General features: G+C 53.0%; 8 protein-coding genes across 8 annotated transcripts; 2 read left to right on the forward strand and 6 right to left on the reverse strand.

Moving 5' to 3' along the window:
* On the forward strand, positions 1-1,816 carry COCSADRAFT_180298 (uncharacterized protein; the record flags this gene model as incomplete). Its single annotated transcript, XM_007700474.1, has 6 exons — positions 1-187; positions 254-311; positions 366-504; positions 553-631; positions 682-1,196; positions 1,262-1,816. 6 exons carry the CDS (start codon positions 1-3, stop codon positions 1,814-1,816), a joined length of 1,533 nt encoding a protein of 510 aa, XP_007698664.1.
* Positions 1,817-2,442: 626 nt separating this feature from the next.
* COCSADRAFT_86750 (uncharacterized protein) lies at positions 2,443-3,402 on the reverse strand (the record flags this gene model as incomplete). The annotated part of the gene is made up of 3 exons (XM_007700475.1): positions 2,443-2,790; positions 2,846-3,272; positions 3,332-3,402. 3 exons carry the CDS (start codon positions 3,400-3,402, stop codon positions 2,443-2,445), a joined length of 846 nt encoding a protein of 281 aa, XP_007698665.1.
* Positions 3,403-3,646: 244 nt separating this feature from the next.
* Positions 3,647-4,760, reverse strand: COCSADRAFT_306996 (uncharacterized protein). The gene has a single exon (XM_007700476.1). The coding sequence runs from the start codon at positions 4,497-4,499 to the stop codon at positions 3,891-3,893; it is 609 nt and encodes a 202-aa protein (XP_007698666.1). The 5' UTR covers positions 4,500-4,760; the 3' UTR covers positions 3,647-3,890.
* Positions 4,761-5,899: 1,139 nt separating this feature from the next.
* On the forward strand, positions 5,900-9,652 carry COCSADRAFT_307038 (uncharacterized protein). Its single transcript, XM_007700477.1, has 2 exons — positions 5,900-6,260; positions 6,317-9,652. The coding sequence occupies exons 1-2, from the start codon at positions 6,061-6,063 to the stop codon at positions 9,396-9,398; spliced, it is 3,282 nt and encodes a 1,093-aa protein (XP_007698667.1). The 5' UTR covers positions 5,900-6,060; the 3' UTR covers positions 9,399-9,652.
* Positions 9,653-9,906: 254 nt separating this feature from the next.
* Positions 9,907-11,622, reverse strand: COCSADRAFT_86330 (uncharacterized protein; the record flags this gene model as incomplete). The annotated part of the gene is made up of 1 exon (XM_007700478.1): positions 9,907-11,622. One exon carries the CDS (start codon positions 11,620-11,622, stop codon positions 9,907-9,909), a length of 1,716 nt encoding a protein of 571 aa, XP_007698668.1.
* An 821-nt stretch (positions 11,623-12,443) lies between these two features.
* On the reverse strand, positions 12,444-13,948 carry COCSADRAFT_87039 (uncharacterized protein; the record flags this gene model as incomplete). The annotated part of the gene is made up of 2 exons (XM_007700479.1): positions 12,444-13,608; positions 13,671-13,948. 2 exons carry the CDS (start codon positions 13,946-13,948, stop codon positions 12,444-12,446), a joined length of 1,443 nt encoding a protein of 480 aa, XP_007698669.1.
* Positions 13,949-14,482: 534 nt separating this feature from the next.
* On the reverse strand, positions 14,483-17,219 carry COCSADRAFT_180302 (uncharacterized protein). The gene is made up of 3 exons (XM_007700480.1): positions 17,172-17,219; positions 16,232-17,057; positions 14,483-16,184 (listed from the first exon to the last, which is right to left on the reverse strand). Exons 2-3 carry the CDS (start codon positions 16,861-16,863, stop codon positions 14,960-14,962), a joined length of 1,857 nt encoding a protein of 618 aa, XP_007698670.1. The 5' UTR covers positions 16,864-17,057; positions 17,172-17,219; the 3' UTR covers positions 14,483-14,959.
* A 634-nt stretch (positions 17,220-17,853) lies between these two features.
* Positions 17,854-19,419, reverse strand: COCSADRAFT_35599 (uncharacterized protein). The gene has a single exon (XM_007700162.1). It carries the CDS (start codon positions 19,361-19,363, stop codon positions 18,350-18,352), a length of 1,014 nt encoding a protein of 337 aa, XP_007698352.1. The 5' UTR covers positions 19,364-19,419; the 3' UTR covers positions 17,854-18,349.
* Positions 19,420-19,758: the final 339 nt, after the last annotated feature.

Consider the following 19,758-nt stretch of genomic DNA (forward strand, 5'->3'; position numbering starts at 1 on the left):
ATGGGAGTCCCTCAAGATGTCTCGGCTACTTTGGTGCCTGCTACGTCTACCATCCGGTCTGACGAGGAAGTGACGGTCAAGCCGCATAAGTGGTATTATTACCTGTGGGATACGCTGGATAAGCCCAAGGAAGAGCGGTGGTTTATGTTTAAGCTCGATGCTGCGTTGTTGACTTTTGCGTCGTTGGGTATGTTACTTGCTTTGTCTCTATTTGCTTGGCTAAGACTCTGAACTAACTAACTGTTTTGGATAGGTTATTTCATCAAGTATCTTGACCAGATGAATATCAACAGTGCGTTTGTGTCTGGAATGTAGGCTGTGGAATTGTTTTCATATAGGGCGTCGCTTGCTAATATCTTTGCTAGGAAAGAGGATCTTGGGTTATATGGCAATCAGCTTAATTACATGCAGACGTGCTGGACGGTGGGATACGTTATTGGTGAGATTCCAAGTAACATCATCTTGACCCGTGTTCGACCGTCGATTTGGATTCCCACTATGGAGGTATGTTGGAACCATGCTCGTACAAGTCTCATATGCTAATAGTGCTAGCTCACATGGGCAGTCCTGACATTCTGTCTCTGTCGCGCCAAGAACGCAGAAACAATCTACGCTCTGCGTTTTCTCATCGGTAAGAACTAAATCACCACGACAAAGTAGTTCCTAGCTGAATTTACCTAGGCCTCGCCGAATCCACTTTCTATCCTGGCATGCAATACATAATTGGGTCGTGGTACCGCAAAGAAGAACTTGCTAAGCGCTCCTGCATCTTCCACACCAGTGGTGCAATTGCAACCATGTTCTCAGGCTACCTCATGTCCGGCGTCTACAGGCTCGACGGAAAGGGCGGCTTCAGAGGGTGGCAATGGCTCTTCATCGTCGACGGCATCATCTCCATCCCCATTGCTATCATGGGCTTCTTCTTTCTACCTGACCTCCCCGAAATCTCCAAACCCTTTTACTTGACAAAAGAGGAAGTGAAATTCGCACAGGAGCGCATGCAGCGCGAGGGCCGCCAAAAACGCCAACCGTATACTCGCGCTAAGATCTGGAAGATCTTTACATCCTGGCATATTTATGCTCTTGTGTTCCTCTACATCTTTTTCAACAACGGTAACTCGAGCGCGCAGCCTGTGTTCCAGCAGTTTCTCAAGTCGAGCAAGAATCCAAAGTATACTGTTACTCAGATTAATACGGTATATTCTTTTCTCCCCCCTTCATTCTTTGTGGAGATGTCAAAGGGCTAATTGAAATCCCACAGTACCCAACAGCCACCAACGCCGTGCAAGTCGTAACCACCCTCCTCTACGCCTGGACGAGCGACAGCATCCTTAAAGGCTCACGCTGGCAACCCATCGTCTTCGGTGGCTGCGTAAATATAATGTGCTATACCAGTCTAGCCATCTGGGATATACCCATCAAGTGGAAATGGGCCTGCTACATCCTCACCGGCTTCGGTGGCGGCATCTCGGGTCTCTGCTATGCATGGGCGCACGAAATATGCACGCATGACAACGAGGAGCGCGCCATTGTGGTTGCGTCGATGAACGAAATGGCGTATGTGGTTCAGGCGTGGTTGCCGCTTGTCGTGTGGAAGCAGGTGGAGCAGCCAAGGTACCACAAGGGCTTTATTACGGCGACGTGCTTGAGTTTTATGATGATCGTTACGGCGTTGATGACGCGCGAGCTGCATATGAGGGAGTTGGGGCAGAGGAGGAAGGCGCAGGAGGAGGTGTATGTTCCTCAGAGTAGTGCCGGGGGAGAGGAGGCGGGGTCGGATGTTGATGCGGATCTTATGTTTAGAAAAGGAACGTGAATGATGTTTGGTTTGGAAGCATGGTACTGAGCGATGTGTATAGTTGGTGGTTGGTAAAAATAGCGATGCTTCTGTTTGGTGAGTCTAAAATGAGAACACAGAGTGAACAGATAGATATCGTGATAATATGTGTGGTTTGTCTATTTCCCACTCTTCTTAAGCCAAAAGGAAGCGTTCAACTAATCACGTGACTATGTTCTTCACCCAAGGTCCCGAGATAGCTGCAGTCAGCAATCTGGGCCTCTGTGTTGAATCCATAGCAAGTGAGTATCAACGAGGAGATTCCGTACGCACAGACGTGATATTCAGTCCTCCTAGCTCCAGGGGCAAGCGGCTTGCACAATCATAGTACCAATGGCCAAAGCGCAGAAATAGTACAATACACAATCGTGATCGTAGCGTTGGAACCAATACATGGTAACAAGATATGCTCGTCTAAATTGGAATAGATTCAATAGCGCCAAAAAAGTGTTGTCCACAACAAAGGATAGCGTGTCTTGTTCGGGTCTAATCTAACATTTCGGGATGGGGTTCATCTACGTGGTATCCGGACTTTGGTTCTGCTGTGCATGATGGGCATGCTCCTAGGGCAAAGGGCAGGACTGGCAGTTATGCAGGCGAAGCTCCTAATCTCGCATGGCCCCGACTAGAGCCTCAGATTCCTCTTCGTCATCAACCATTTTCTCAGAGGCGTGTCGATATAGGACGTAGTGCTGCACCATGAAGATGACATCGAAGACGATGGTAATGTTCCCAAGGCCGAACTTGACTGGATTGCCAGTGACACCACTCCAGTCGTTTTCCAGCGCAGAGTCGATGCATAGCTGTGCAAGTGAGAGCCAGCCGCCAGCAAAGTCCAGCAGCATGGGATAGATACTCCAGCCAACAGTGGATTTGCGTTTGTAGTTGACCCATGCTTGCGGTATATACTTGAGAAAAACGGTAAGGAGTTTGACATAGCCGAGAGTGTAGATCTAGATAGGGCGTTTTTAGTAGTGGGCAAACACAGTGCAACAAAGACAAGCTTACCACATCGATCCATGCCCATCCATCAGCGTTATAGCCTCCGTTCTGCCCTTTGAAGCAGACCAGCAGTACAACTGCAAATATGGCAGCGACACATGCCCACCAGACGGCAAACACAACACGGCTCACTCTCTGCCTCTTGCCTACTTCGAACCCCCATATAGGCTCGAAAAACTGGCTGTATATGATGAAACACATGACTGCGCCGTGGGCGGCAAACAGAAAATCATTGAATCGCACCGTTGTAACAGGCGCTTCGGGGTGTCGTTGGGCATATTGCGCTTTGATGGTAGGGGAGTAGAGGAACGAGGCGGTGGAGATGGTGTAGCAGGTGAAGCCGAGGACGTTCAAGGTAGGAAAGTCGATTGCAAGGCCAAGGGTGGATTTGCGGACGTAATTGGATATGGGTTGAGGGTAGAAGGACCCGGACCTGAATAGGAGGGTCAGCATGCGAGGTAAGAAGGACCCGGAGCCAGAGTAAGAACACACCAGGCAAGAAAGTAGGCCCAGCCCAGGACACGCGATAGGGCTCGCGCAAAAGCCTCGAGCTCGGGGTTCATGGTTATGATGGCAGCCAGAGTACCTCGCGATTGCGACGAGAAGATAAGCGATGACGAGAGCGAGTGGACGGCATAGGCGGCGCTGTCAGTGTCTAGTGTTGCGCCAACATACGACAGAAACGTGCAAAACGCCGGAAGGGAAGAAAAGCACGAGGGGTTTCAGTGACAGTCGCAAAATAACATCATTGTTAAGCAGGCGCACCTGATGCTGCGGCGTGTACAGGCCATGTGCGATTGCGATAGCGACACGGTGGGTGGGTGACCGGGATTGGCCCATGTTCCGAGTGGGTGGGCCATGCATGTGCGTGGATGAACCCGCCGCTGTCTTGCATGCAACGGCTCGCTACTAAATACAGTGACATATGCATACTGACTTTACTGCACCAATAACCGTCGAGTTTTAATTCAACTTCAACTCGTATTATTGTAATGAGAAAACATTTTCAACGCCACTGTAGTCTAATATGTACCGAGGCTAAAGCGCAGTCTCACCGGCTTTCAAGGTACAGCTTTATCCCCTCTCCCTGACCTACGAATGAGGCTTGTAAGGCCTCCCCCATGGTGGTTTTGACAACATAAGCCAGAGGACCACTGAAAACCTCTCTACTCTCATATAGTACGGTTCCATTACCATAATCAGTAATACCCTGCCACCTTTCAGCACTCAGCAGGACCGAAGGCGGCCAGTACGACCAGGCCAGCCTTCCCAGGTCGCGTTGTACGGCTGTAACGAGCTCCTGTGATGATTGCGTATGCAGAGGGTTGTCGGGGGTGTCCTTGTTTACGGGCAGTGGAAGCGAGGGGATCTGAACGCGGAAATAGAGGTTCTTGCCCTCGACAGGCCGTTGCTCAGGCAGTGTAAGGTTGAGTGGTGAGGTGACGACTGCATAGCGGACGAACGGATTCCAGGCGGCGTAGTTGGGGAAATCGGTGAGCAAGTCCCAGACGGCATCGAAGTTAGTGTTGTGGATTTCTATGCGGGTGCCCGCCTCGAAGACGCCTGGTTTGACATCTGGAAGGTTGGTGTACTCGGAAAAGGCAGGAGTTGCATGGAGGAAGATGTAGCAAAGGGCGCTGACAAGAGTGGACTTGAACATGGCGAGAGAACAGTGTCGGTTTGTTTGTCTACCAGAAGGCGGAATCCGACGGAATCAAGTACTTTTCAACGTCTATACGAGGGTGGGGCGCTCGATGGTGGCTGCAGACAGGGTCGGTTACGTTGGCGAGATTGCTCGGTTACAGTCTTCAGATTGCTCGCTTGCGTATAGAAGCACGTAGTTACCGGCTCTATACTGCATCAGGAGAATTGGCCCGTATACATTGCACTGGCACGTCGCGTGCGTGTCAAGAAGAAGGAAAACGGACCTGCATAGGCGAGAACCGTCGACATCGAAAGCACTGCAAAGGATGCGATTGGAGAGACAGAAAATGAAGAGTGGAAAGAGAGTTGTAGACTACGCTAGGGGTCAACCCGAGGGATTGTTATCGATGGGGGGGAATAATGCCTGCAGACAGATTGTTCAGCCACAACTGATGCAGCCACATATCGCTCAGCCACAACAGCCCAGCCACATGTGACTTAGCCACGGATAGTCAGGATGGCTACGGATAGCGTCGGGCTAAGAAGAACTTATTGATAAGGAGACGTCTATGCGCAAGAGAAGGCGACTAGGGTGTAGATTGAACACGCCAACCTCGCTATCATAGTCACAAGAACAAGGACAATCGTGACGGGTTCTTGAGACGCGATCGAGACAGGGATACATACATGTAACTGTAGCAGTAGTCCCAGTATGCGCTGAAGACACGTGACGGTAGCTGACAACACCATATGCATCTAACTATAGTACGTACTCTACGCATCATCATGTGGTGCTGAGGCATCAGCCGGTGTCGGAGTGAGCAGCGCAGGTCACGAGCAAGAGGACAAACAAGGCAATACATAGCATACACAGTCCTACACACGTATTACCATGCAGGACGAGTGGATGCAGCCAAGCCAAGGGTCGAGCGAGCGAATAGAAGGGTGCGGGTGCGGGTGCGGCATGCACATGCACCACCCTGCAGAAGCTCTCGACTGCCCCTCGGTACCTTGGCCTTGACCGACCGCGACAGCGTAGCAGCCGCCGCCGCAAGTATGACTACTGACGACGGCTTGCATATACAACGCCTCAACAACTGCGGGTTGGGGATAAAGGTCGCCGTCGGCTATCGCCCACCGTCAACTGTCTTGCAAACGCCTTCTGTCCTGCTGCGCTATTTGAGGAGCGCCCCAGTCTGCGTGCCGTGTGAAGGAGCACCCCCGCCGTCTGGCGATAGCTGCTGATAGATAGCATTCCACGTCCACCTCAACGCCAGCACAGCCCGAGTCAGAGTCAGCACCCAGAGCTCCTGTGCCGCCATAGCACCGCTGCACCGCTGTACGCCTGTCTTGCTATGCACGCACGCGGCTTGCACCCGCACGAGTCGCCCGTCACGGCTGCACATGACGCAACCGCCTCCGTTTAGCCTTCATCCCCACGCCCTGGCCTGCCGCCTGCACCCGTTGCTTCCCTCGACCACCTCTCCTCCCCCAACACGACACTCACACCCGCCCACCCTCTGCCACCGAGCTAGCGCTCCCCATACTCTCTTCCACACGCCTCTCTAGCAGGTTGAATGAGCTCATCGCCCGACGCCGTTGCCGACCAGACGCATACGAAGCCTGTTTCAAACCTCACCTACCTGCACAAGCACCAGCCCAAGCCCAGCAAGCAGCACGACAGCCCCAACGCGCGTGGTCGCAAGCCCTCGAGACATGAGCTGGGAAGAAGAAATAGGCAGGGTGAACGGGTTACGCGCATCTATCCCAGACAAGTGTACGTGACTTCCCTTGTTGGTCTGCCCCTGTGTCAGTGACTCACCACCTCTCCAGAACAACCTCTCCCTCGTCTGCAAAGCGCCTGTCGTCCACCTCTCCACCAACAAACTACAATGCCACCGCTTCCCCCTTGCTGTCGGCCATCGGTGCCACGCGAAACACTGCCGCCCAGTACACCACCGAGTGGGCCAAGTCGGTACCCTTCTTCCCACACCAAGGCTCTCCAGGTAATGGTGCCATAGCTATTGCAGGCTCTCCGCCCACCTTCCACAACTCGCCCAGTGGCCGAGAAGGCCTATACCAACATCAAGCCATGTCCAACTCACCGCCTGGACCACGGCCCCTAAGCCATCCTAACCAGTACACAACCTTTGGCGGAAGGATGCAGCACTCGCCGGGCAGCGACCGTAGGGCTTCCATGTACTCGCAAAGTGGCCGCACCCCTTCGCACCAGTTTGTTCCCAACCCCCCGCTGCCTCACCAGCCACAAGCCCACTACTACGGCCTGCCCAGCCTTGACTTCCTAAGCGCCCCGAATAGTGGCCTCCAGCCTGGCCAAGGCGGTTGCTTCTGTGGCTTCGACACACTGTCCATGGCCGGAGACGAAGCAGCTCGCTCTGCTGAGAATGTCCTGCTCGTCGGATGTCAAGGCGGCATCGATGTCTTTCGCGTCGAAAAGAGCAAGATGGACATTGTAGGTCGCCTGGAAGGCCTTCGCGGCGCCGTAATAGGCGCAAAGATCCTGCCATGGTCATCGCGGAGAGATCCACTGGCTAGCTCCCGTCCACTTGTTGCACTGATTCTGCACGGCCCAGTCATCAAGGACAGTCAGAATAGCAGTGCAAGTGGCTCCTCTTCGGTCGCAGATGACTCGGCTTCCGATTCGCCTAGCAGGCCATCTTCACGACATGAGAACCATGAAAATGGCCAGATCAGCGGTTACCAGACTACCGTCGAGGTTTATTCCCTCAAAGAGAGAAGGAGGTTGGCCGTCCTATACAGAACGCCAATGACCCCCCTTACCAGCCCAATCGACAGCCCCATGTTCCAGCCACCACCACCTGTAGGCGACTTGGTAGTTGATGCAAAGGGAAAGTTTGTCGTGGTTGCTTCTGGCGCAAGTGGTGAGGTGTTCATCTTCGCACCCTACACAGAAGGTCACTTGGAGTATGCCGAGCGCTTCCGCTGCATTGGCAAGCTGTGGACCTCTGTCCAGAATCGGGAACGAGCCGTGCATTCAAATGGTTCTAGTGCTGCCGATGGAAGCCATGACGAAATCCCACCGGACAAGTATGGCTTACCTGTCTTCTCACTCTCCGATCGTTGGCTCGCCCTCTCTCCACCAGCATCAAGCTCACTCTATCCTGTTAACGGGGTGGCACTGACATCGCCCTACTACGAGCGTGCTCCGGGCCTCGCACATCATAGTGTGCCGCCTCAACCGTTGCCCAACTGTGCTGTTGATGCACCTAACGAGGCAGGCTTGATTGACAGACTTACCCGTGAAGGAACCCAAGTTGCTATCAAAGGCGCACGCTGGGCCACTGAAAAGGGAATGCAGGCGATCAAAAGCTACATGAACAAGGGTCAACAAGGTAATGGTGTTTCGCACAACCAGGATCCAATGCAGCACTACTTCCCACCTACACATGGCTACAGCCAGGCTCAACCCAGGCAAGAAGCCGCTGTCATCTCAGTCTTTGATCTACAAAGGCTGATAGATGCAGAAGAGACCAGAAGCAAGAGTGCTCTCCAACCAGTTGCAACCGTCCCGGCTGCCTTGGGATGCAGCTTTCTTTCCTTTTCCCCTAGCGGCCTGATGCTCATGTCGGTGAGCAAGAAGGGTGACTATCAAGACGTTTGGGATCTGAAGCGTATGCATTTCCGACGAGCGCGTAAGACAGCAAGAGAGCAGCCTATAGGACCGCATGTTCGGCAGGTTGCTCGATTTACCCGCATGACAGTCGCAAATGTCATTGATGTGGTATGGTCTGCTCCCAGAGCCGACAGGTTGGCCGTGATTACCGACAAAGGAACGGTGCACATGTTTCCCATGCCGGCATCCGCATTCCAATGGCCACCTGCTAGGCGGACTCGACCAGTGGCCCAGTCAGCTCAACCCAAGGAGTCCACTCCTCCTAACGGATCTACAGGCGCAGTCAACTCAGCAATGCAAGCCATCAATAGCGCCAAGCCCTGGTTTGATGCTGTTCGGACCAGAACCAATAGTGGTTCTCGTTTCACTCTCGGTGGTCTTGCTGTAACGCCTGTTGTGAGCGCCAAATCTGGCAAAGCTGTAGCCGCTGGGGTGGGCAAGTCGATTAACAACATTCGGCATGCGGGTGATAATAAATTGACGCTCCCATCCTCTTCCAGTGGTATCAAACCCTACAGTGTTCGTTGGTTGTCTGGAAGGGGTCGTGGCTCAATCGCATTGGTCTCTGGCGGTGTACTGCAGATCTGGCGGGTCCAGATGCGACCTGCTGCCGGCAAGGGGAAATCAGGCAACACGGCCTCAATCACCAAGAAGAAAGCTGTAGAGTTTGGGCTAGCTCCTATTCCAGACATATCACTCCCACCGGCAGTCACAGAGCAGATTGTGCCGCAACCTGGAGACCCAGAGCCAAGTCAGGAGTGCTATGGAGACTGGTTACCACGAAGCTTGCCATGTCGCAAACCCGCCGGGCCAACTCTTGCGCCGCTCAGTTTCTCCGAGATTGAGACTAACCCGCCTTACCAACCTTTCTACACGGACAAGCGCGTGACGAGATTTGTTTACGCAAGGCAGGCGTCAGAGGTTCATGGCAGTGCCAGTGAGTATCAGCCAACACTTCCTGAACTGGTCTCGGACCTCCACCACGATGACCCATCACCCTGGCTATTTGGTGAAAGCGTAGAGGCGACACGACTCTCTTCACCTGTGGCGCCAGCCTATGACTCGGGCGAGGACGATATCACTGGAGTTGCTGCCAGGATCGAGAACAAGCTCGTGCTGCGAGATGGCGAAGAAGAGGTGGAACAAGTTGTCGTGACCACTAGACGACGACGAATCAAGAAAGACGCCATCGATGGTGGTGAAGAAGGTTTCTTTGAAGACGACTGCGAGGTTCTTGATTTTGCAGAGGATAGGGTATGATGGAATAAAAAGAAACAAAAAACCCACATATTGCCTGGACTAGCCACTTTTGACAGTCGCTACCATGTTGGGGAGATATTGCGCTTTGGGGCAAAGGCGTATGCTTGGAACAGGCGCTAACGGCTTGCTGTTGTTGTTGTGTTCTTAGTACACCCTTGTTCTTCTTTACTAGTTTTATTTCCCCTGCATCCCCTCCCTCCCTTCTTCCGAGTCTTTTAATCTAGAATCTTTTGCTTTATATCAGGATACCATATAGCCAGCCAAGATAGCATTTGCGTATTGCAACATGCTACGTGCAGATAGATGATCGCGAAAGACAATTCGACACCGTTTTTACGACGTCGACTGCCCACAAAAAAAAAGTGTGTTTCTTTGCCTTGTGTTTTGTCTCGGGTTTGGAGATGAGCTAGAGAAAGAACAAGCAGGGGGGGTATCTAGTATTCATTCCTCATCATTATTCTATCCCATCTTTCCTTTCTCTCCACAAAAAAAAAACACTACAAGTCCTTCAACGGCGCAAAAACATGTTATAACTCGGACTATCCGTCACCTCCTCATACGGATACCCGATATCCTTTAGAAACGCCGTCAACTTCTCGCTCTCGCCCTCATGGCACTGGATCCCCGCGAGAATCTTCGCGACATCACCCCCATAGTTCCTATAGTGAAAAAGGCTAATATTCATGCCCGGCTGGAGCGTATTCAAGAACTTGTACAAGGCGCCACCGCGCTCGGGGAACGCGAACATGAACATGTGCTCGTGTGCTGCGTCGCTGCGGCCACCGACCAGGTAGCGGATATGACTTTTGACGAGTTCATCTTGCGAGAGATCATGTGCTGTCATTCCTTCTGCGGCGAGGCGTGCAATGAGATCGGGCAAGTCGCGGGAGCGGGTTGCGGCTTTTAATTCTACGCCTACGAGGATCTGTGCGGAGTCGGGGCTCGAGTAGCGGTAGCTGAATTCCGTGACGGCCATGGGGTGGATGACTGAGACGAGGTTTGCGAAAGCGCCGGGGGATTCGGGTATGGTGACGGAGAGGATGGCTTCTTTGTTCTCGCCGATGGCGGCGCGCTCGGCGACGAAGCGGAGGCGGTCGAAGTTCATGTTTGCGCCACTGGCGATGGCGATGAGGCCGCGGTTGCGGTCGGGCGAGGGGTTGCGCGAGACCCATTTTTTGAGGCCGGCGAGGGCGAGGGCGCCTGCGGGCTCGACGATGGAGCGTGTGTCTTCGAACATGTCTTTTATGGCGGCGCAGGTCTCGTCGGTAGTGACTTGGACGACTTCGTCGACGACTTCCTGGCAGATGCGGAATGTTTCTTCGCCTACTGTTTTGACGGCTGCGCCGTCGGCAAAGAGACCGACGTCTTTGAGGACTACGCGTTTTCCTGCTTTGAGTGACTCTACCATGGCGTTGGCATCGTACTGCTCCACTCCGATGATTTTGACGTGTGGTGCGATGCGCTTGATGTAGACGCCTACTCCGGCGATCAAGCCGCCTCCACCTACGCAGCAAAACACGGCCTTGAGATCTTGCAGGTTGGTTTGTCGTAGAAGCTCCATACCAACAGTACCCTGGCCCGCAATGACATAGGGATCGTCAAAGGGCGGTATAGAAATGAGTCCATGCAGCTTCTCCAACCTCAATGCCTCTGCTTTTGCAGCATCGAAGTCTGCTCCGTGAAGTATAACGGAACCACCCATTCTCGAGACATTCTTGTGCTTGATATCTGGAGTGCCCGAGGGCATGACAATAGTTGCTGGGATCTTGAGCTTACGGGCAGAGTACGCAACGCCCTGGGCATGATTCCCAGCGCTACATGCCACGACGCCTCTCCACCGCTCTTTGGGCTCCAGATGTGCCATCTTGTTGTATGCACCCCGCAGCTTGAAACTGAAGACGGGCTGTAGATCCTCGCGTTTGAGTAAGACGTTGCATTCTAGCCGGTTGCTGAGATTGACAGCGGGCGTCAATGGCGTTTCCTGAACGACCTCGTAGACGCGCGATGTAAGGATAAGGCGCAGGTAGTCGGGGTATCCATTTGGGAGCAGGAATGCTTCGGGTATCACACTCTGTGTCTTTGAAGTGTTTGGTTCTGAGGGCGGGCTTGGGTTCGCGCTGTATTCGGTGAGAGCAAAGCCATTCCTTGGTGTACGAGGTGTGGCAATGCCATTGGCGATAGTTTCGGGCGTTGTCGGCCGTGAGTAGTCAGGTACTGTTGCCATTGCGTGTGTGTTTGTGGATGAGGTGTGTAACGCCAGTGTGGACATTTTTGTTTTTTTGGGAAAGCTATGGGTGACTCCGCCTGTATCGGAGACAGGGATGTCAAGCACGTTGCTATGGTGGGGCGGGGATCCAAGGTGGGGTAAGGGCCTGTTCACTTTCGTCTCCGCAGGGCGTGTTCGGTTCAACTCCGTTTTCCGTTTTACTAACCGGATCCGTTTTCAGTTTTGAAAACAGGACTCCCAACGCTGTCGTGTTCGGTGAAACGAAGCTCTAGACGAGCAGGCCCTCTATTTTCTATTGCAACCTAGATACTGGAGGCTAGCCAGCCTCCCTACTATTGAAGCTCTAAGCCTAAAAGGGTAACAAAATGGAAACGGAAAAGGGAGAAGTGAACAAGCCTTGACTCTCTGACCTTGTTTCATTTCAACTCTGATTAGACATCATGTCCGAGTGGTCAATATCATCTGTATGTTAAAACTGCTCTGACCTTTTTGATCTGTTTTCCGCTCTTTGTTATTCCTGCGCATCCCCTTTCTGGTCGGGCATGAGATCTCAATATCGAATGATGCATCTTAAGACTATGGATATAGCATCTAGATGGCACTATTCGGTAGTGGCAGTTGGAATAATATTTGGTATTTTTGCTTTGTGTAAATTACCCATATGCTTGAACTCACAGGTGATATCCTAGAACCATATTATCGTATATCGAGACTATAGTTTTCAGTATAAGATAACACCTCTTAACCCATTCGTCTCGTGCCTACATAATCTCCAGTCAAACAGAGGAAGCCCCAAATAAGAATCCACTCCTAATCCCTCACCCCTTACAAAACGCCACCACCTTCTCCGCCCGTCTTCCCACAAGCCCATCCACATACGCCAGAAACACCTCCACATCAAGCATATCCACATTCCCCTCCTTCCACCCGAGACTCGGATTTGAACTCCTTAGCACCTGTCCTCCCCAAAGAATCCTAACAAACCACTTCCCCTCCCCACCAACCCTCTTGTACACCTCAAATACAACTTCCGACCCCATCCCCACCCAAACCATCTGCTCAACCTGCAAAAAGCTCAAAAGACGCGCTAGAGACCCGTCATGGGCGACATTATGGCGATATATGATATCCGACTGGCCCGCCATCGCAGCGCGAATATGACTCGCGAGTTCCGCTAAAAACACGCCGTAGGAGCCCGCAGCAGCTTGCAGCGACTGCGGCGCATCGCGATAGATGAATGAGTATTCGTATTGACCAAGTCGGTACACAAAATCTGCCTGGCGCTGGTCGATGCATAAGCTAGGATCGTTGACATTGCACGGTAAAGGCTTGGCATGGCATTGGCGGGCAGACAGGTTGTCGTAGTAGTGGTCGAACCAATTGTGCCATTCTGTGGAGGTAGATGGCACGCCGCTGACTGCATCGAGGGCTTCGAAGAGCGGGGCTGTGGCGGAGAGGTGGGCAGTCCAGTTTGCGGCGGAGCTGCCGACGCCGTAGGTGCTGTAGAGTTTGGAGGCTGCGGGACAGGAGTAGGAAGGTGCGAGGGAGTCGATGTCGCTGGGTTGAACGTGTAGGGGTACGTTTTCTTTGGGGTTGTACATTCCTTGTATGAGCATGCCGGCGACCTGACTGGTGATGACGTTGTTGGAGACGCGGTATGTGATTTTGGTGTCGATTTGGGACGGTAGGAAGCCTAGCAGGTCGTGGTAGACGCCGTAGAGATCTTTTCCATGCTGCCAGGAATCTTCGAGGCCTTCAAGAGTGATTTGAGGAAATTGGCATGAACCGTTAAAACCCGCTTGTCCAAAGGGATTCACAGGGTCGGTATACACACTCCAGTATGTTGATGCAGAAGTCTTGTTAGACGTATGATCGAGGGACTCTCCATAGTAGAAAAGGCCTTGGTCTTTGCATTCCCAGCGGTATGACTCTCTTGGGAAAGTGTTCGAAGCATATGGTGTACGCTTGTGGTGACGATGGATACTTTTTTTACCTTTCTGTAAGTTATCACTATTTTTTTTGTCAATACAGATAGATGTACTCACATCTCTACGTAAAAAAGTTGAAAATCGTCATCAGCTTTTACGTATTCTTCTTTGCGCACGTGAGGCATGTTGCACCAGTTGTAAGTGCCATATTCAACACCAGCTGGTAACTGCGAGCTGTTGAATATGAAGCCATTCGTTTCAGTACCGTTTAGAATTTGACCGAGATTATTGACCCAGCTTTTTTTGGGTGGGTGCCATCCCAGGTCCACCTCTGTTGCTGATATCGAAGTAGCGATGTTTGCCAGCATCAATGTGATGTAGTTGCGTGAGGTCATGCCGATGCCGATTGACAAGAGATGGTTGAGCACGAAGGTGGTGAAGGTTGCAACAAGCACGGAAGAGCCACAGAGGACTACATACCGCATTGTTTATATCACAGTTTATCAAGACGCGATATCGGGAACAATTGCAGAAAACAGAACGTCTCGTCATCGGCAGCAAGCGCTAGCAGAAAGTACCTTTTGGAGGATGCGCGCACGCGTCCAAGACTGCCGTCGCGATTGGTCCATTGAAGAAGGAAGCGGGTTCGTCGTCCGTCCCACTCCGGAATTGACCAAACACGGTACTGTACACAACCACGCTTCTCACATCCTCCAAGTATTCTCCCTTAAAAGGAACAACAAATCCAAATTAAAGGCAAGGACGCGGCATTGTTGTAACGCCGACCCACCAATGTCAGCAGTACGAACTCTTCACACAGAACTCCGAGTCAAGTCAAGTTAAAGTCAGAGTCAAGACAAAGTCTAAGCCGGGTCAAAGTCAAAATCAGGTAGCAAAGAATTAAAAACTTTGACATTTCTTCAAACACTCAACCCCTCAATTGCTACATAAAGAAGCAACCGCTAAATACAGTTTGGAACTACCTCGTCAATAAAAGCTACGCTCAGCGCCAAGTTTAACCACCCGGATCCTTCTTGCAAAGAGGAAACGGCGTGGGAAGAGCATGAATCTAAGGGGTACTAAACAATCGAAAGGGGGTATGCGCAATACTGAAGTCAAACTCAGATAAACAGACAAAGAAAAACACAAAAGAGTATCAGACATAGTCGACATAGGAAAAGGTATGTGCCAAACTCAAGTATACACATGCACCTTGTGAAATGCATACGATGTGAAAGTGTAACATGCTCGGCACGTCCAAATTGTTGTTTCCTCAAACATGCATTGTTGGATAGATGCTGCTTTCAGATAATGGAGACTGGCAGTGTTGTGGTCCAACGACGTACCAGCGCGGATTCTTGTTAATTTCACATACTGCTGTTTTTGCTTCTAGAGCAGATGGTCGGTTAAAAGGCACCAGGTCGGTATGGGCGATACTCGCGACCTTCTGCGCTGACTGCGCGACCATTGGAAGCAGGGACTGAAAGTTGTCTCGATGTCGGTCCATCTGCAGTAACGACGCGACGCCTGCCCTTTTCGAGTCGTGTCGTCCTCCAGCTCTCATACCACTGCTCGCGGCTGGCTTCACGAAGCTCAGAACGCCAATCGCTAAAGACGCTTTCCCTGAGCTTGACGAAATCGCAATGCTCTGGGTTGTAGGGATCGGCAAAACCCCAAGGAAACCTACGCCCAATAACCTCGGGGTCATAAGGATCCGGTGAGATGATGCTGAGAGGCAGGAAAGGTGTTTCAGTGCTTTCGCTGTGAATCGACGCAGCCATGGCAGACGGCTTGCGGCTGTGGTTCCTGCTACCATTTGGTGCCAACGCCGAAGGCGATTGGGATTTGGTGGACGACGCAGACGAAGCAATTGAGCGCGCAGCTTCGGAAGAAGATCGTTCGAGAATCTTGTTGAGCATCTCGGATTTCTGTTCGCCGTCAGACGAGTGCTCATACTCATCCTCGTCGCGCTCGTCAAGTCGGTCCTCATCATCATCCTCGTCGTCGCCCAATTCGAGGTTCAAAGCCTCGAGTGGGTCCAACTTGGATTGTTTGATTGTGTCCCACACCGTCTTCTTGAGATAGCGCATGTGGGCACCAGTAATGGTGTCTGCCTTGCTGATGACTGGAATCACGGTAGTCCTTGTTTGGAGCTCGCGGAGCACATTGAGATCCAGATTCTCGTCCAAGCCTCCAAAAATGGCACTGCCAGCATTGACAATGTTGGCATTCTTGCGGGCTTCGGCAATGTTCTGATCCAAACGGATGGGATCTAACAAGAAAAACACGCAGTGGATATGCGTGTCCTTTGCTCCTGGGGAACGGACAACTTTTTGCTCTTCACTGAATGTGTCCTCAAACTTGGACTCGAGAAAGGTGGTGATCAGAGGCAGCTGGAAGTCGACAATGTTCTTTTCGAGGCCCTCGGAGTCCCAGAGGGTGACACCCACTCTCTCGCCATCGACTTCAGTCTCGAGAAACTGCGAGGTGAAGGGCGAATCGTCGCCACCAACGGCAGTCGCAGGTGGAGAAGGGGTGCGCGGTCGCTTACTAGCGGGAAGCGCGAGGGCAGTGCGCAGGAACTCGATGAAGGCGGACTTGCCGGAGCCCTTTGTGCCAATAACAAGGATGCTGAAGCATGGTTAGCTAGCGTAAGTGAAGAGATGGTGGTGACATACTTGAATGGTGTGGGATCCTTCCTCCTGCGCACGCGGCGAGGGCTGTTGACGTTGGTGGCCTGGGTACTGGCATAGCTGTAGCGGCCACGGTTGGTCATGCTCTCGGCCCTGGGGTATGGATCAATGTCGGCAGGCAATGGAGGCGAAGGGCCGGTCGGCATGTTGGGCTGGCGAGCCACCTTGGAAGGGTCAATCGAGGGCCGACTGAAGTTGAAGGCATTGGGGTTGTAGGCGCCGACTTTGTTGGAGACAATGGCGACCGAGTCTGGACGATACGAATCCTCGCCGCCGAACGTGGCAATCTGGGGCAGGGCCGAGTGCGAGGGCAGGCGGGGCGGCTGGGTGGGGAGCATACTGGCCTCGCGCTGCCTGCGCAACGCCTCCTCCTGGGCGAGGGCCTTTTGCTTGCGGCTCATTTTTGCTCCCGAGGTGCTTCGGCTGGCGCTGCTACCGCGTGTTTCTGAGGAGCTCTTTCCGCTGGCTCTGCGCAGAAAGTTGAAGCTGGTCCTGCGTGTTCCGGACTGATTGTCGACAGAGGAGAGCGAAAGACGAGCAGCAGTGTCGGGCGAGTCTTCCTTGTGTGCCGAGGGATTGGAGTAGCTAGGAGCGGCAGTGTCCGCAGTAGAGGCCATGGTGGGCGGAGGGGTGTCTTAATATCAACGGCTCAGTGGTTGCGCGCGTGGTTAATCTTAGTAACGGAGAGTGAGAGGGCTCCTGGATGGGCAGTCGGAAGAGAGAGTTAGCTTCCCTATGCCAGACAGGGTCAAGAGATTGGGTCGACGAAATGGCGTCGACAGAAATTGAAATTGGAGGAGGGAGCGGCCGCCTGTGTGGCCAGGTTAGCAGTCTGCTCCAACGCGTATCCCATGGCGCGTGCGGGACAGAGACCAGGGTGTGGGTCAGAGGAGTCGGAGGGACGTCTGCGTATGTACGTACTAACCTTAATATCCGACACTACTGCAGGGACGACGATATTGGGGGCCAGGCGGTGGTGGCAGCCCCGGATTCTGCAACAGCAAAAGAAACAAGGGACAATAAGGCGAGACCTGACGTGCTTGCGGATACTAGTAGGGCTGAGGGAGGAAGGCGGCAAAAGCAAATGAGTGCAGGGCAGAGTGGACGAGGCAATGGGTGAGAGGGAGCGAGCCGAGGGAAGGGCTGAAATGGGATTGGACTGGACTGGACTGGACAGTGTGGGACTGGGCGCGCTCCGGGAAATGGCAGATACAGATACAACGCCCGACGAGGGTGGCACGCACACCCGGTCTCAATGCGAAACCGCCTGCTTGCTGACGGCATTGATTGGGCAAATGTAAGTATAATTTGCACTTGCACCCACGACTGGCCGACGACAGATGACATGGATGCCGATCCACGACGGTCCAGTCATTCTAGCCGGGGCGATGGCGCTATGGATGCGCTGGGTGGGTAGCAGTAGGGCCAGCAGTTGGAGTCGAGCGGTACGCTGTGTATGGATGTGGGTGTAAATGTGTGAATAGGGGGTTCGCCCTAGCCCGACGATCCTCACACGCCACGGCGCAGCAGCAGCAGAAGCCAAGGGTTCCTCTGACGGCGGATGCATGAATGCTGTCCATCACTGTGCTACGTTTGCAGAGACTTCAAGTGCCTTGTGTCTTCGTATACGTATGTGTTTACGTTCATGTCCGTCTATGACTATGGATGTGTCAGAAACCATGGCAGTCAATCGTCGACGCCTCAGCCCCACTTGGCCAATCGGGGGCCTGCGCCACAACACCATTCACACACAGCCTCCACGGCAGACTCTCGCCGAACCCTGCGCCTATCGATATCCTACCCCGCAATCACACGGTTCACCACGTTGAGCTTTTCTTTTCCCTCTCCCGCCCGTGTCCCCGGTACCATGGCGATTGACTTGCGCCCAGCAACATCGCCTGTGGCGCCGCCATCTTGTCCTGACTCCTATGCAGACAGCCAATGCCCTTACTCCCGAACGCTCGAGAAACACCGGCGGCTTGTCATGCCATCCCCTAGCATGACACCGCCATCACACGACATGTTGATGGACATGCTGTAGCCAAAACGTTAAATTCCCACATGACGCAATCGTCAATCTGACTCGTGCCTTGATGCGTCTGATTAAGGCGAATAGCTGCCTCGCTCTTCTATCGACTTCATCACCTCCTCAGTATGCTGCCAAACCTTGTCCACCCCACCTTCGTCCCGAAGCTTTCTCGCATTGTCCGTGTCTGCCAGTATCTCGCCATTCCAGTTCAGAAGGTAACTCCCGCTGCCCACAACACCATCGCTGCCCACCATATTCGTCGTCTCTGCGGCCACACGTGGAGCGTAGACGGGCGAGGTAGCAGCAAACAGATGCCGCTCCCCACTCTCCCCCTGGGGAACAAACATCAGTCGTCCCAACTTTGAGAGCACAAACTTGACGGCTCCGTTGACTGGCCCAAAAAGTTGACGCGTCACCCCTGTCTCAACCCCCGATGGGTAGGCGTGGATGTAGGCCGTCTTGGGGTGCTGGTTGGCCAGGTGGGCTACAGACAAAGAAAGCATGGCGCTGGCATGAACCAAAACATTCTTCAGGCTAAACGTGTTCTTGAGGGAAAGGTCCGAGAAGTTGACTCCTCTCAATCGCAGACCAGCCTGGGGATCCAAGACTGCAACTACGCGCGAAAGCTCGTTTGATGCTGCTGCTGCATCCATCAATGGAGTAAGCTGTTGGATGAATCTCATGCGTGCATAGTAGTGCAACGAAAACTTGCGATCCAACCCCTCGGCCGTCTCGTCGCGGCCCTTGACGGAAAGATATCCGCACGTCATGAAGAGCATGTTGACGTGCTTTTCCTTGCTCTTGATCTCGTTGCATGCCTCGTCCACGTTCTTCAACAGCGAAATGTCCTTTTGGATAAAGCTCACTTTTGACGCCGAATTGATCTCGCGGAGCTCGTCGACGATCTTGCTTGCTTCGGTGGCATTGCGCCCAATGAGGTAGACGGTCGGTGAGACCGTATGACAGACTAGCTCGCGTGCTGTGAAGAGGCCGATTCCGCTCGTGCCTCCGACAAAGACGGCAACAGGGTTGGGTAAGACAGACTTGAGTGTTGCGTTGTGACTACGGACTGCTGATATCGCAACCATGATGATGAGTAGCGGGGCAGCTTTGCAGACTGTCTTACAGCGGCTGCGGACGTTTCATGTACAGGGCGTTTTATGTACAACTGTGCCGCCGGCGGGCAACTAGTCCGACAACTCTCAGCGTTCGTCCGGCCCCCAACAACGAAACTATGCATAATGGCAGCGCAAATGCTGTAAGCCAACAGGGGCGCGCTGCACAATCACAACATCACGCTGGCAGCTCCATGCATGTGACGCTCAATGCGGCTGAAGCGCAAGTCTCGGTAGCCTCCGAACATGGCGTTACTAGTAGGTCCCACCAGACCCTGATCCCCTTGCCTCTCGTCCCCACTTTGCCTGTCTCTAGAACACACGGCATCATGACTCAATCTCCATCTCGAGCGGCCTTTTTGACTCAA

This window comes from Bipolaris sorokiniana (genome assembly GCF_000338995.1).
Source record: "Bipolaris sorokiniana ND90Pr unplaced genomic scaffold COCSAscaffold_5, whole genome shotgun sequence".
Classification (NCBI taxonomy): domain Eukaryota; kingdom Fungi; phylum Ascomycota; class Dothideomycetes; order Pleosporales; family Pleosporaceae; genus Bipolaris; species Bipolaris sorokiniana.

What these genes read in the sequence shown, in the direction of transcription:
- COCSADRAFT_35599 (XM_007700162.1), bottom strand. Translation starts at nt 19,363, where the DNA reads ATGGTTGCGATATCAGCAGTCCGTAGTCACAACGCAACACTCAAGTCT.
- COCSADRAFT_306996 (XM_007700476.1), bottom strand. Translation starts at nt 4,499, where the DNA reads ATGTTCAAGTCCACTCTTGTCAGCGCCCTTTGCTACATCTTCCTCCAT.
- COCSADRAFT_180302 (XM_007700480.1), bottom strand. Translation starts at nt 16,863, where the DNA reads ATGGCCTCTACTGCGGACACTGCCGCTCCTAGCTACTCCAATCCCTCG. An exon ending in AAGGATCCCACACCATTCAA is followed by an intron (nt 16,185 to 16,231) that starts GTATGTCACCAC and finishes ACCATGCTTCAG; the next exon opens with CATCCTTGTTATTGGCACAA.
- COCSADRAFT_307038 (XM_007700477.1), top strand. Translation starts at nt 6,061, where the DNA reads ATGAGCTCATCGCCCGACGCCGTTGCCGACCAGACGCATACGAAGCCT. An exon ending in CGCATCTATCCCAGACAAGT is followed by an intron (nt 6,261 to 6,316) that starts GTACGTGACTTC and finishes CCACCTCTCCAG; the next exon opens with AACAACCTCTCCCTCGTCTG.